The sequence below is a fragment of the Chanos chanos genome, chromosome 2 (genome assembly GCF_902362185.1).
Source record: "Chanos chanos chromosome 2, fChaCha1.1, whole genome shotgun sequence".
Taxonomy (NCBI): domain Eukaryota; kingdom Metazoa; phylum Chordata; class Actinopteri; order Gonorynchiformes; family Chanidae; genus Chanos; species Chanos chanos.
Window position 1 is genome coordinate 25,681,586 of NC_044496.1, and position 15,465 is coordinate 25,697,050.

Below are 15,465 nucleotides of genomic sequence, written 5' to 3' on the forward strand. Positions count from 1 at the left end.
GTTTACTGCTGTACTCCAAGGTTAACGACTAAATTGTCTATCAAGATAACACCAGCAGATTAGTACTGGAAAACAATAATAGTAGTAGCAGCAGTAGTAGTAGTGATTGCAGTAACAAGATAATAATAACAATAACAATAACAATAAGAAGAAGAAGAGGAAAACGTGTTGCTTGGAGAAATTGGTTTTATATAACGCAGTACTTGTTCTACTAGTTAAAATAGTTAGGCAGTTCGGTGAGAAGTTTAAAAATGTATTCGTTCATGTTCTACTATGTTATAAAAAACTAAGACAAAAATATTCAAAATTTTAATGTGAAATGGGTGTTCCATAAATAGTTAATGTTTCATAGGTAATGTTTCATGAATAGTTAATGTCAAAGCCTCTCACCCGAGTGTTATATCTCAGGAGAAAAGTTGCCGCAACCCTTTAAACGTCTTCTTCTTGTTTATTTATTTGTTTATTTATTTATATATTTTTTATGTTTCATAAATATTGGGTACAGTGAATTACAAGTAACATGTCTATATGTCGTTAAAGTTATTCAAACATATTACACAGTTCGACTGGCATTCTTCAAAACCAATTATAGTTTTATTTATATGATTAATACGCTTGATGAGGACTGAATCCAAAAGGGAGCTGAAATCCTAGCAGTTATGGAAGCGTAGTCTAAATACTTAAAATCTGTAGTAAGTATTTTCCAGTAGTGACAGAGGCATTTGTTCATAATTTGTTAAGATTTTCCACTGGAGTCAAGCAAAAAACCCCAAAAAAACAGGATAAGTTAAATGAACCAAGAACTCTCTGCCCGAACACAATTAGTTATTGGCGGCGTCTGCATGTTTCTTTATTTTGGCTAGATAGTTCTCGTTGTTCTCTGTTTTAGGTCTATAAAAAGCAGATATGTTGTTGTATTTTGTCATCATTATCAACCCAGTGTACTGCAGTTACTTTTGCCGCTGTTGCTGATGGTGATTTTCTGGTGATTAGTTTTTTTCTGTTGTTTCTCCTAAAGGATTAGTGTGTGGTATGACAATTTTTTCGTTTGGGAAATTCAGTTCTGATGAAGTCATTTCGCCATTAATTAAGGCAAAGCCTGCTCAGAAAAAAGAAGAGCGATGTTGCTCATTGGGGTGAGACGAGAGAGAGAGAGAGAGAGAAAGACAGCGAGAGAGAGAGAGAGAGAGAGAGAGAGAGAAAGAGAGAGAGAGAGAGAGAGAGAGGTTGACTGTCAGAATAGCGGAGAGAAGCAGTGGAGTACTGTTAGGGGAGTTGGTTTATATAGCGGAGGCCCTGAGCGTATCGGGCTCACTGTATTAATAAGATCTCGGAAGTTACTCAGGAGCGCACTACAAGTGGAGCGGTCACAGCCACCAACAGCGCAGAACAAGAGCAGTCTAGGGACAGACAACATTAACCAGTGTCTATGTCTTAAAGAGATGCGTTTTTAGAAGAGGCGCCTTTTCCGAAGATTACATAAAATATATTTTTCGGAAAACGGTTGAATTCTAACTTTTCCGTCAAAGAATTGCAGCGTCAAAAGTCAAACGCAAACAGCGGGTGATTATGCACTGTCAAGCCGAGCTGAGACTCACCAATCCCGGGCAGCTGAAAGCAGCCAGGCGGCGCTACAAGACTTTCATGATCGATGAAATTCTTTCCAAGGAAACTTGTGATTACTTCGAGAAACTTTCTCTGTACTCGGTTTGTCCATCTCTCATCGTCCGACCAAAGCCATTGCATTCATGTTCGGGTAAGTGATACGACACTGTCTATACCATGCTGTTTAATGGGAAGAGGAAAGTTACCAAGGCTAATGAGTGCATGTTGAAGAGCGAGAATGTCAGTTGCTGCTTAATTATCTCTCTCGATACATACAGGTGAAAATACTAACAAAACTACATTTAACTTTAGTTATAAAAGTAAATCTCAAATTCGCAGTGAGTTTGAACTTGGTGAAACAATGATATAGCTAATTTTGTGTGAAATAAAATCGCCACTGTGCTGCAGTCTTGCATTCGTAAAGCCATAACTTGCATTCGTAAAGCCAAAATTATATTGTGCTGCGGTCACAAAAGGCTGTGAAGTGTGAAGGGTTGAAAAGTAAAGTGTACATATCATTGTTGGTGGGGGTGGGGGGTGGGGGTATTAATTTTCTCTAAATTACAGGGCATGTAGTAAACTCTGTGATACTAAGCGTAAATTCGGAATATTTCAGATGTACGTCATAAACAGACAGAGGAAAGTTTTGGCCTTTGTAATTGGATTAAGAGAAATTGTCATATTATGATACTTTTAGCACCTGCTGAAGCTGATATTTTGGGACAACTGCGTTAAATTTGTTTACATCTACGTAACCTTTATTTTCTAGAGCGTTTTTCGCACGGAATGAAACAGAATATCATGCAGTGTACAGATAGGCTATGCTTCATTTAGTATAGTAGACTTTTCCATATTATTAATCGCTTTGTTGAACGCACTTCTCCTAATAAAAGAGGCAAATAGCTTTAATCGCGTAGAGAGGTGTGCTACAAAATATAGCAGTTTCACATTATCTCACATAAAACATCATATAATATGACTTTTTGTTACCTCAAATTGGAGGGGAATCTATTCTTAAGAATATTTGAAAAGTGTTAATTTCCAAGTTGATCTGAGAAGAGTGGAGGCCAGCTTTAAAGAGGCAAAAAATCCCACTACAAACCCTGACTACTTTTTAGCCAACTTTTTATTCCTACTTTGAAAATTTGAAATTAAAAATACCCGTAGAATACATCGGACTGACGTTTTGATTAAGTATCAATATTACCTGTGGAATATAGCCTAACAAATGCTGTGACACCAGACATATGATGTATGTTTAATTTTACACAAACGATGTGTGGATACCGGGATGGGACAAAATATGAATAAAAGGAATTCGATAAATACTAAATTACGAAAAGTCCATTTTGTTTAATAGATGGAACCTGTTCGTCCAGAGCATCTCGAACCTTCACAACATTAAACGAGCAATGAAAACTGTAATCAGTATCACAAATACAACGCATTTCGTTTGTCACATAAATGTGTGACCTGTTTAGCACCTTCTGACCAAACTAGAAATTTCACCCATCCTCAACGGAAACGAAAAATCCTCACTCGGATTCAGTTATTACTTTAAGACAATCAAACGTGGGTTTATTATGCTGATAATCATTGATACATGGCGATGGAAAACAATCACTGATACATGGAAAATAATAACAATAAGTGGCATCATTACTACAAAGCATTTTCACTTACAGAAATTGAAGCAAAAAAGGGTCAGTGCTTGTATGCACTGGTAATCATATTCTTGACTTCATAATAAGTATGATAAAATAATGACGTAAAGAAAATCTTACTTTCCAAATTGACATGAGATGAATGGATGCTATAGCGCATTCTCTGACCTCTGCGTAAAGCTTGTCCTGTCAATTCCGGTCGTGACTTTCGGACAGTATTTCATTAACCATCATATGTAGACAACTTCTGAATCGTAAGTCACCGTTTTACACAGACTGGATTGCTTCTGATGGGAATACCCTGGAGCGCACAAATACAGAGAGGGCAGCACTGCACTAAGTTCATCCGTTAACAATGCTAAATTCATCCATCTTCTCAGTCACTACTTAACACAGTTTCATTTATTGTAACTAACCGCTCTTTGTTGAAATACTGGCCCTCTCTTCTATCTCCAGACTTTCTGCATAAAAAGGAAGGTTGGTGTTCGTGACATGAGGTTTTGCACGGGGCAGCCTGGTTAAGAACACCGCGCCATGTAGGCTACTGCTATTTGTGAGCACAGATGCAATTTCGTGTGGTCTGTAATGAAAATATAGATTGGGCCTGCACAGAAACACTAAAGTGGTGTAATTTAATGAGTTTCAGTTCAGTTTGAATGGAAATGAGTACAGACTGCACGGCGTTACCACAAGAATACTATTAACTCCCCAAAACTTTGGGACCCACGAATTCCGTCAGAATAACGATGGCCCTTCTTTGTGAACGGACCCTAAACAGGTGCAAGAAACACAAAGCCGATAACCTATATCAGGAAGTCAGAACAGCATGTGGTAACTTAGTTTCCGGAATTCAATTTCAAGATTCCAATTAAGCCTAATTAATTCATTAATTGAGTTCAAGTTCATTCATACATTTTAGGTGTGATTCAGCTCAACTCATGTTTTGATGAATAATGTCCCAGAGATCAATCAGAACCAAATCGTTGTTGCAGGAACGAGTTTGTGTCATTTCAGTCCTGTTCCCCGTCCCTTAATCCTTTTTACTTTTGCATGAGACTTACCGGAGCAGTATTGTTATCACTACAGGGAAGACAAATGGTCATTGTTGAATATCATTCTAATCTCCGTGAATAAACTGGCTAATGTTGTCATTGTGCAATGCACTGATAACCAATCTGCCGTGGCGAACATTAAATAACATATTCAGCTTACTGCAGTATTGTGCAGGGGCGTGGCGAAGCGTTAAAGGCGTTTTAGAACTGGACAAAGACGTGTTTTAAGACAAAAAGCCTGCCAAGTCAGAGATAAAAGTTCAGGATTTGTCATCACTTCTGGTGTTAATTCTTTTCCCACGCTCCCTGTCTGTCAGTAGCATTTTTTTTTCTTCAAAGGAAGTATTCCCTTGGTTCTGTTATTTCTAAATAAAATCGTTTAATCTCACAATATGACCTGCTCCCACTTTTCCCAAATTCTATTTAGGTGAGGTCTCAACTAACTTCCATTGTAGTTGCTACATGTAATCGGTTGCCATACATTGATCAAATCATTTTCCAGTTAACCACCATGAACATCCACCACCTGTAACATAAACTGAAATCTTTTTTCCTCATATCTACTATGTAAACTAGGTAATCAGATATGTATGTAAGGTATGAGTGTGTTTGAAGAGATAAGAAGATAAAAATAACTTGCGTGAAACACCATTTCTCTCTCATGAGAGCTTAACTGTAAAATATAAATGTGAGCAAATTGCTGCACTTTAACACATACACACACAAACAGACACAAACGTGCGCTCACACATACACACACACACACACACACACACACACACACACACACACACACACACACACACACTCTCTCTCTCTCTCTCTCTCTCTCTCTCTCTCTCTCTCTCTCTCTCTCAGTTTCTTTCTCTCTCTGTCTCTGTGATGCAGGGATACTCATGAGCTTGAAGGCACCGTGAGAGGACTTGGCCTCTCGGGGCAGAGGGATAGAGTATCCACCCCAAATATCAAACCCAGGCATACACCATTTATTTTCAAGCATGCGGGTGTGAGATATTCCAATGCCAATACTTCAATAGCTTGTAATGCTGAATATAGAAACAGGCTGGCACTGAGGCTGGCAGTCTGTGAGAGAACGCTGGCCTCTGGACTCACACACACACACACACACGCACACACACACGCACACACACACACAGAGTGAGGAGCATCTGTCAACATACAATCTCTGTCATAGCCCACTGGCACCAGTAGAGGCTGCTGCAGGACACAGCAAACAAACAAAGATCTATCATGCAACAAGAATGCACTCATAAGCATGAAATAACAAACAAACAAACAATTAGAAGGAACCTAACCATTGCACAGATGGAACGATCTAAATAAACATGACAGCAGGTGTTAACCAGGCACTGGATACCAACATTCGGATCATGTAAAAAAAAAACCATGTTGTAGTAATTTCCCTTTTCCGACTTGCAAGAACAGCAATTTAAACTGATATTAATAGCTGCAAAACACCCGACCTGATGAAAACACTGGGCTTTCATACAGCACTATTACATGCACCTGACTCTATGCAATGCCCCTATACTATGTTGAGACAGTCACTGAATTCTACTCTATGCCCTCTGTAATCATATTCTGTGAGTGCTATGATTAACAACAAGATATAATGAACCCTAACTTCAAACCGACACTGGCACAGGTCCACTGAACCATCCTTGATTCTCAGTCATAACAGATTTCTTGACAGTTATGTTATGCGATGGATGATTTAAACAGACGTGGGCGGCTTTGAGCCAAAATATTTTTTTTAGATGCTTGTTTGTTTTCTCCCCCCCCCCCCCCCCCCCCCCTCTTTTCAACCATGTGTCAGAGGTGAAAAGTTTTGCTAGTCTTTCCAGTTCAGTCCAGAACTGTAATCTGATAATTTTTTTTTTTTCAGTTAAACATTATCAGCAGTCAAAAGGCAAGATGTGGAGAAACAAATTGTGCATTCAATGTGTGCTGATAAGATGTGGAAGTCTGATGCAGGTGAAGGGTTCTGGCTATGCTGTGTCTGCTGAGTTGAATGAGGGTAAACGGTGTGGGAAGGCTGACCACGGTTGCTGGGGTAGTGCGTTACCTGGCTAAGGAGCTTGGCTGTTGAAATGACAGGTTATAATATTTCATTTGGAGATATGTCTTTCAGCGGGACCCAGGGCAAAGCTTTTAGAGGCATTTGGGGAAGGAGGCGAAAGAGATAAGTATCAACACTGGTGTAATCTCACATGACAGTGCGATGACAAATGGTCGGATAGGAGGGCATCTGCTCTGAGAGAGAGAGAGAGAGAGAGAGAGAGTGAGAGAGCAGGTAGGCCGTTTGTCTCTGTGGCTTAAGGGAACAAGGCGATGAGAGCAGGGGGAGATTTCAGCCTGTCTTACACACTCGCATGCACGCATGCACGCACACACACACTAAAGAGTATGTTTTTATTTGACAGATACTGCCCAGAACAGTGCCTAGGGGAAACTGCCTAGACTCCCGCTGCTTTTCTCCTCCTTCTCTTCCTCTGCCCGTGATACCGTCTTCAGGGCTGGAGATTATGAGAGGTTGGACCTGACCGTCTGACCTCTAATGTACATGTTTGCTTCGGGGCATTTTGATATTCCAAAATAAAAAGAGAAGGGGTTGAATGTCATGTGTTCATTCTTAGTTAACGTTTACTGGTAACTTAAGTCTCTAGCATCTCAGTTATTAATGTTTTTTTTTCCCCCCAGATCTTGTAGCGTCATGAGAACAGGGTAATGTTACCACCGGTGAGAAAGTGTTTGAGAACCGGACTATACACGGCAGACGGTTCTCGTTTCAGTAAAAAGAGCTTTTCTGAGAAAACATTTAGGATGCACGGGGATTAAGTAGCGTGTGGGACGTTGAGAAGAAAATTGACAGATTACAGGAGAATTACAGGTATAGAGTTTTCAGGTGGAGCTGTGCTGTTTTGCCCAGAGCACTAAAGGCACTAGAAGCCAGTTGCTCCAGGGACAAAAATGACATGATAATTTGACTCATTCTCAATCCCCTCCCTTCAGATCCATTCTTGTGAATGAACGTAATTAAATTTTCTGGTGATACAATAAAATAGTTGCATAACATAAGTTAATGTGAAAATTTCAACTTGAACTTATCCAAAAAAAGAAGCACTTTTCCCTCTCTCCCCCTCATGTCGGTGTAGGTTAAAGAGCGGGCACGTGATTCGAACAACAGGAACGAGGTTGGTTTGAAGGTTGTTGAGTGGAAAAACAGACTTTCCTAATGAAGAATCACTCAACTTGTCACTGCATGATCTAACCAAACAACACACAGTGTGTTCATTAAAGTTCAAACGTACATCAAATGCCGAGTGTTATCACTCCCATGGAATCTAAACACTCAAAGAAGAGTGGAGAAATAAGACAAGGTTAATAGAATGCAATCAAGCACATAATTCTCCTTAATTTTAGATGCTGAAAACTGGCAGCTTCTCAAGAGTAGCATAAAACTTAGTACAAGTTTGTCCACTATTCATTTAGAGGTCAAGGTATTGAATTAGAAAAGAAAAAAAAAGTTGAATAAATCCAAACGGAGGATGTGTCTCAACAAGAAAAGTAATTTGGTAACAACATACTTTCTCTCTGGAGTCGATCCAGTTACAATTTGCTTATGAATGATGTCAAACATGCACCTGACAACAACAGTCTAAAGAGAGAGACTGATGTGCTTTCTTAATATTCAACTTTTCCTGACACAGATAGAAATAAACAGATACAAAACTGCTTTTTTTTCTTTTAAACTAGAAAAAAAATTGGCTTTCAATGTGGCTGAAGAAGCTGTTGTCTGTCAAATAGCTGTCAAGTTACAGATGTGTTTTGTTAGAAAGCAGTAGTGCTCCATTAGACACATATATGTTTAGTGTTTTTATGCAACTGTCAGTTGAGAAGTCAAACCAACTGTAGGGCAAACTTCCTCTGATGTCTTGCATTTTCTACACCTTGCTGGCATCAGCAAAAGCCTCTGTAGTCCTCTCTCAACCCTGTGCCATTGCCTCAAAGACACAGATCAGTTACTATCCTTAAGGAATGTGAACACACACACACACACACACACACACACATATATATATATAGTAAGAGGGCTGCTTGACTGAGAGAGTGGCAACATGAAAGCAGAATGAGTGGATGAAGTAGAGATAAAGAGAGAAAAAGTGAGTAGTGCAGGTAAAGGCACCATCATGTCTTGACACGTAGCAGAAGAGAGACAGAGATGGTGAAGTGGAAGATTAGTCTTTTGAGATGAAGTCATCTCTATGGATGAGTAAGAGATTCTCCCTAAGGCCTGTTTGTGTGTGTGTGTGTGTGTGTGTGTTTTTCGTGTGTATCTCTCTCTCTCTGTGGGGATGCACGTGTGTGCGTATTCGTGTGTGTGTGTGTTTGTGTGTGTGTGCGTGTGTGTGTGTGTGTGTGTGTGTATGCATGTGTGCGTGCATGTGTGCATGTATACATGTACATGCATGTATGTGTGTTTGTGTGTGTATGTATGTATGTGTGTGTGTGTTCCTGATGTAAAGAACTGCCACTTTTGCCATCCACTCTTCCCTGCTGCCATACCTCCATAGCAATCTCTTACCTCCATGTTTTTAAGGCTGTCACTTATAGTACTTCATGCCCTCTGCCCTGACTATATTTTCCATAAAGTACAATTCAAACAGAGTAAACAGAGTATTCAACGATTGCCTAGAAATGTGCATTCATGAGTGGGGTTGGATGTGTTTCCGCAGTCTCAGAAGAGAAATATGTATTCATGAGTGAGGTTGGATGTGTTTCTGCAGTTTCAGAATCAGTTGTAAATATTTGAGCATGTCTATCATTAGACAATCACATAAAACAGACACATAACCTAGTGAGACATGCTCGTGGGAAAAGCCAACATACATATGAGACATGTACAATATGACACCCTGATGTCATCACTCTTTACTGTAACGTGTCTTCATTTGTCTTTAACATTGCTCTCATATGTCTCTCTCTTTCTCTCTCTCTCTCTCTCTCTCTCTCCATTCTCCAGATGTAACCTTGAGCACTGTGCCATTCTCAGTTCACTTGTAAATCTGGGGATCAAAATTTTATTTCCGAGGCCGTATATATTTTTCCTTTTCTCTTAGAGATATTATGTTCATGTTGAAGAGACCTCCCTCTCAGCTCAGACGAGTCCTGCTTTTTATTGACTCTGGCGTCTAACTGCTGTCTGAGACATGAGGAGACAGAGAGAGAGAGAGAGAGAGAGAGAGAGAGAGAGACAGAGAAAGGGAGAGAGGGAGAGAGGGCACAGATCCCCCTGGTCAGATTTATTATTCAGAGTGGTCTGTGTCTGCTCGAGAGGACCACATGGGAGAATGGTTATCTTCCCAGGGTTCAGAGGGACAGTGTAAAACATGGGCTACGTCACCCAGGGTTCAGCCTCTGGACATGAAAGAGGTCAAAATTCTTAAGGTTATTCACTCCAATTAGAGAGGAGAGAAGAAAGAAAGAAAGAAAGAAAGAAAGAAAGAAAGAAAGAAAGAAATAAAGAAAGAAAGAAAGAAAGAACAATTGAGAGGAATAAGCAAAATGATGAAAATTTGGATTTTGTAGCAGCATAGCAGAGGAGACTTCAGTATGTCAGCAGGATGTTTGCTGTGTGGACTGAGTACTGAAAGGACACTGAAATAAATTGTAGTAACTTAGTGAATCTAATGTCTTTTCTGTGTTTCCTCAGGTTCATCCTCTCTAAGAGCCTATCCTCTTCTCTCTGTCATCACACGCCAGCCCCCAAATCTGCCACACCTTTCCCAGCCCTCGCCCCCTCCACGGGTACCCCACCTTCCCATCCTTTCACCCCAGCACACCCGCTCAGCAGAGCCAACCCCCAGTGAGACGCCCGTCAGCATCAGCAGCGAATCAGAGACTGAGCACAGCACCCCACGTCTGAAGAAACCACGTCGCAGCCGCACCATTTTCACCGAGCTCCAGCTGATGGGTCTGGAGAAGAAATTCCAAAAACAGAAATATCTGTCCACTCCTGATAGGTCAGTAGTTGCCAAGGAATTTCACAGTTTCTGCACTTCACAAGCCTCATTTGTATTTCACAAGCCATTTTCATATTTGATAAGTCAGTAAGTCCAAAGGTGGGTCTCCCTCACTCCAGATAGAACTCAGATTGATTACTATTATTAGAATATTAATCTCCACACCTGGTTGGTGTACATCTGAACCCATTTTTAAGAACAAACAAACAAACAAACAAACAAACAAACAAACAAACAATTTGAAGGGAGGGAAAAATAGCAGTTTAGGATGAGAGAAAGATCAAATCTGAAACAGACTGAGTTAATTTATAGAAAGCAGTAAGACAGTTTTTGTAGGTTATTGAATGGCATTGATTAGCCATTTGACATTTTGATTTATGTTCTTGGTAAAACCTCATGGAGAGTTTAGTGCCGTAAGCCAAAAAAATTACGTACCTCTGTGTTCTAGTCAAGACAAGAGTAACATTTTAACCCAGAACCTCTTAAAGAAACACTACGCCATTCAAGAGAAGGGGAACACATGCCAAAAAAAGCAAACACAAATGTATTACACTGATCTAATGCCAATCATTTAATATACATGCAGGTGTATATAAAAATGCTTTTGAGCTTTGTACAATGAGATGAGGTAATCTCTGTGCCTAAGGTCCAGCCTCCTGGGTCAGTGTGGAGGACTGTGTCTGGGTCACATTTTCCATTTTGTGTCAGTCCGTGGCGCTCACAGATCTGGCCAGGTAGACATTTTTCCATTCAGGCACTAAAGAATATTTTTTTGACGGCTGAGATCCTACAAGATGGATTGTCACGGTAAAAACAAGGATTCTGAAAGTGTCAAAAAATAAACAAACAAATGAATGAATAAATAAATAAATAATTCTTTGAATTTTCCAAGAGAACATGAAAACTTAACACATGTTGTCCTGGAGCAACGAAATGGCACATTCGCCCTCGCTGTCATTCTTGGCTGACGAAATGTTTGGGTGGGAAAGAAAGGCATGCTGGAAAAAAAGAGTTTTCTCTACAATCACTAAAGAATTTTTCTCTCCCTACCACCCGTTATTGCCCATAAAATCACCCCCCCCTCTCTTTTTGTTGTTGCCGGCCCAATTACTAATTACTCCACCTCAGGAGAAAAATCTCCCATGATGCTTTTGGCTCGGGGCCTCTTTTGGGACGAGCCTGTAATGTGAGCATGCACATTGCCTTCAGCGCAGATTGACTGGATTAAAACAGGCAACAATCAGGATCCAATCTGCCACACAATCTCTGTAATGAACTAATTAAAGTCACGGCTGGGTGGGAAGGAAAACATCAGGTGGGGAATTCCACCACTTTTCAAACGTAGGTTTGAGGTATGAAGCAGGGATGAGCGCCTCAGGTCTATTTGCTCCACATCTGAGATGGGTCTGTGGATGTCTCGTGCTGCTCTTGGCTAGACAGCACTCCCAACCGGAGAAGCAAAGCGCGTAGACCGAGACAATCAAAGCCTCAAAAGAGCAATAAAAAGCAAATGAAGAAAAGCCGTAACCCAGACAGTCGTGATTTATAATATTTTGTTATAATGATTTTATGAGTTGGATGGTGATTATAACCATCATCGTTACAAAAAGGTCTCAAACTGAAAAAAAGAAATATATATATATATATGAATCTTGATTAAGGTTGAAGTTTGGAACGGTAAAAAAGCCAAATGCTTGAGGCTAAATGGCTGATCATACACATGGCTGTGTGTGTTTGTGGGGTGAGTGTGTGTGCGTGTGTGTGTGCATATGTAGATTCCCTGTTCAGACTAATGACCAGAAATGACTGAGGTGCTTTCCTCCTCCGCAATTACTTCTCTCGCACCAAGTCTCTGTGCACGGCACGATATGACAGCCGAACATGATGCACAGCCAGATTAGAGCTGTTTTGGGACAGCATGCTTACATTTTTCCTCTTTTAAACACGTTTTTGCTTTCCTGTTAAACAGTTTTTCATTTTACATTTCACCCAGTGAAAATGTAAAGTAGCCTTCAGACTTGCAGAGTTTCAAAAAGACTGAAGTATAGTCAAATTAGTCAAATAGTCAAATCAAATAAAATTACAAAACAGAAATCGTGTTTTAGATTAGATTAAAGTGTTTTAGATTAAATTAAAACATTTAAGTGGGTCCAGCGGGCAAGAACTGCATATTTTTGTATTTTGAACGTGGATTACTCATGTATTTTTTTTTAACACAACCCTGAGTCTTTGCATCACAAGATATGCAAACGAGAGACAAGGGACACACAGTAAAGAGAAAGAATGAGTATGAGAGAATGGGTCTTAAAGAGTATGAGAAAGTGAGACAGGGTAAAAAAAGAAAGAGAAAGAGAGACTGTGAGGGGGAGTGAAAAAGAGGGAGAAAGAGAGAGAGAGAGAGAATGAGAGAGAGAGAGAGAGAGAGAGAGAGAAGAGAAGATGCGAGTTAATCTGTTCATTTCCAGCAGATCTCAGATCCTCACATCAAACAGAGGTTCTGGGCTCTCTGATTGGCTGGGAGCAGAGGTAGAAAATCCTCTCTTGAGTGTGACACTCTTTGAAGGCAGAAGTGTCTGAAATATCCATCCGCTTTCTTCCATCCGTCCCGCCGTTTAATACGCCAGGATCCTACCCCTCCTTCACATATCCTTCCATCCTTTGGCTATCACATTACCAGCCAACCAATAGCTACATTAGTCATGGATGTGCTGTAGAAGAGTCCAGGGAACGTCTGAGTGCATAGCAGGTGGCTAGGAGATCTACTGTTGGATTAATTCATCTCGAGTAAAAGAGACATTTGATGGTACTCAATGGGGGGGTCTGTAGAAACAGTTAGTCTGGCAAAATAACTCTTGATAAAGCTTGATAGGCCCTTTTGATATTTCATGCTAGACTACCAGTAATTACTATCCATCTGGACGACAAAACTACGGCTGGCCACCCACTGGCTTTTATGTGGTAGACAACAGGTGAATCAAACCGGTGATCCTCTTTTAATACTGTCCAAGCTAAGCTGTCATGATGTTGGCCATTGATGTCCTCTCCAACTGTTTTACTCATCTGATCTGATGAAGTGAAATGAAATGAGTTGGATCAAGATCTGGTTTTACCACATGTACAGTCACTGAAAGTAAAACACACACACACACATGCATGCGCGCGCACACACGCATACATACACGCACGCACGCATGTGCGCGCGCGCGCACACACACACACACGCACATGCACGCGCGCACGCACACACACACACACACATGCACGCGCGCGCACACACACACACACACACACATGCACGCGCGCACACAGCTTAAGCATTAGAGTTAGAATTTACAAAACATTCCAAAACAATTCCAAGGTTGTCCACTGACCATGTGTCTTCGTGTCTTTGTGTGTGTGTGTGTGTGTGTGTGTGTGTTTGTTGTCTCTGCAGGCTGGACCTGGCTCAGTCATTGGGTCTAACCCAACTGCAGGTGAAGACTTGGTACCAAAACAGACGTATGAAGTGGAAGAAAATGGTAAGTTTTGACAACCACTGAGAATTAGACACTTAAGTAAATTATCAACCTCAAACTGTCAAATATTTCTAAACACCAAGAATTAAAAGAAAAAAAGCAGCAATCTATCTGTGGATATTTGTGGCGTAGAATATTCCTGAAAATTTGTGGTGGTCAAAAAATAAATTTATATTATTCAGTGTGATCCAGGCCAAGTATTTCCTTGTAGGATCCACTAAAATAGGTTACTCCAGACCAGTAACGACGCCTGTGTTTATAACAGAGCAGATGAGAACAGCTAGAGTAAATGACAGCTGAGTGTCTGAAGCATATCATTAAAAATCCATTATCGTCCCAGCCTGCCTCTCCACCCAGTGCTTTAAACACAATGTTGCCACTGAATAAGGTGAATTACAGCTTTGGGGCAGTGCATGTGTGTGTGTGTGTGTGTGCGCGTGAGTGTGTGTGTGTGCACATGTGTGCATGTGCATTTGTGCTTGTGCGTGCGCACGTGTGTGTGTGCGCGCCAGCGCCCATGTTTGTGTGTGTGTGTGTGTGCGTGTGTGCGCGTGTGTTAAGCCACAGGGAAGGGAAAACAGTAGAAGATCATAAGTTATGGTCATTCTCCACAGTAGCATGGTTGACCGCGCTCAGCAAAGAACAAAAGAACTTTGGTGGCCCTCACTTCAGAGATTAACGACCAGTTTAGTGCGACCTCACAGTCATTTATCTTCCCTAAATCACTGTAATAACCACACTTGCCTTTGGCCGCAGGACTCATTTGTCAGAGCTCCACTCAACCAGTGCCTGTGTGTGTGTGTGTGTGTCTTTGCCTATAGGTGTTAAAAGGAGGACAAGAGGCACCCACCAAGCCCAAGGGAAGACCCAAGAAGAACTCCATCCCCACCACGGAGGAGATTGAGGCAGCGGAGAGACTGGCAGCCAAGGTGGCGGAGGAAGAGCGGCTGAGGAATGAGGCTCAGTCTCAGATGGAGCTCCAGGCCCAGGAAGAAACCCTCCAGTCTCAGCCCCAGGACCTGAGCTCCAACGCTGGGGTGGTCGAGTCCAACGGCTCCCTGGCCCTGGAGGCTCCAGACCGAGAGCAGGTTCATTCACAGCCGCCAGAGACTCTCACAGCCAGCTAAACACGGCGGTCACGGCTATGCTCTCAAAACAAACATCCACAGACTTTTGAGGAGATGATGGAAGCACTTGGTGCCTCTGGATCACTGAAGCTTCCCAGGCCAGTGCGTTGGCAGAGGGTCGTTTGGCTCCACTTTGGGACTGGACAGGTGGAAGTGCAGTGATTGTCTTTATTTACAGAGGCTGGTGTCATGAAACTGCCATTCTGTAATCTAATCAGTGTTTGTTTGCCTACATAATCCCATGCGCACACACTAATGCACTTAAATAGGACTGCATTGTCTCGAGCCCATGCCTAGCCTCTCAGTAGTTTGCATTATTCTGTACGGTTTATCATTTTATTCTCTGTTCTGCACTGAACGATTTCATCTCGATCATTGCCACTGTTGCCTGTTTAAATGCCAGTGTATTACAGTTTGTGTATTGAAATGTAGATTTATTTTTTTTTTTGCCAGAAAAA

The 15,465-nt window shown here is 41.3% G+C and overlaps 1 protein-coding gene across 1 annotated transcript; it reads left to right on the plus strand.

Annotated features, from left to right (window-relative positions):
* Nucleotides 1-1,569: 1,569 nt before the first annotated feature.
* barx2 (BARX homeobox 2) lies at nucleotides 1,570-15,007 on the plus strand. Its single transcript, XM_030765205.1, has 4 exons — nucleotides 1,570-1,756; nucleotides 10,056-10,365; nucleotides 13,799-13,883; nucleotides 14,702-15,007. Exons 1-4 carry the CDS (start codon nucleotides 1,570-1,572, stop codon nucleotides 15,005-15,007), a joined length of 888 nt encoding a protein of 295 aa, XP_030621065.1.
* Nucleotides 15,008-15,465: the final 458 nt, after the last annotated feature.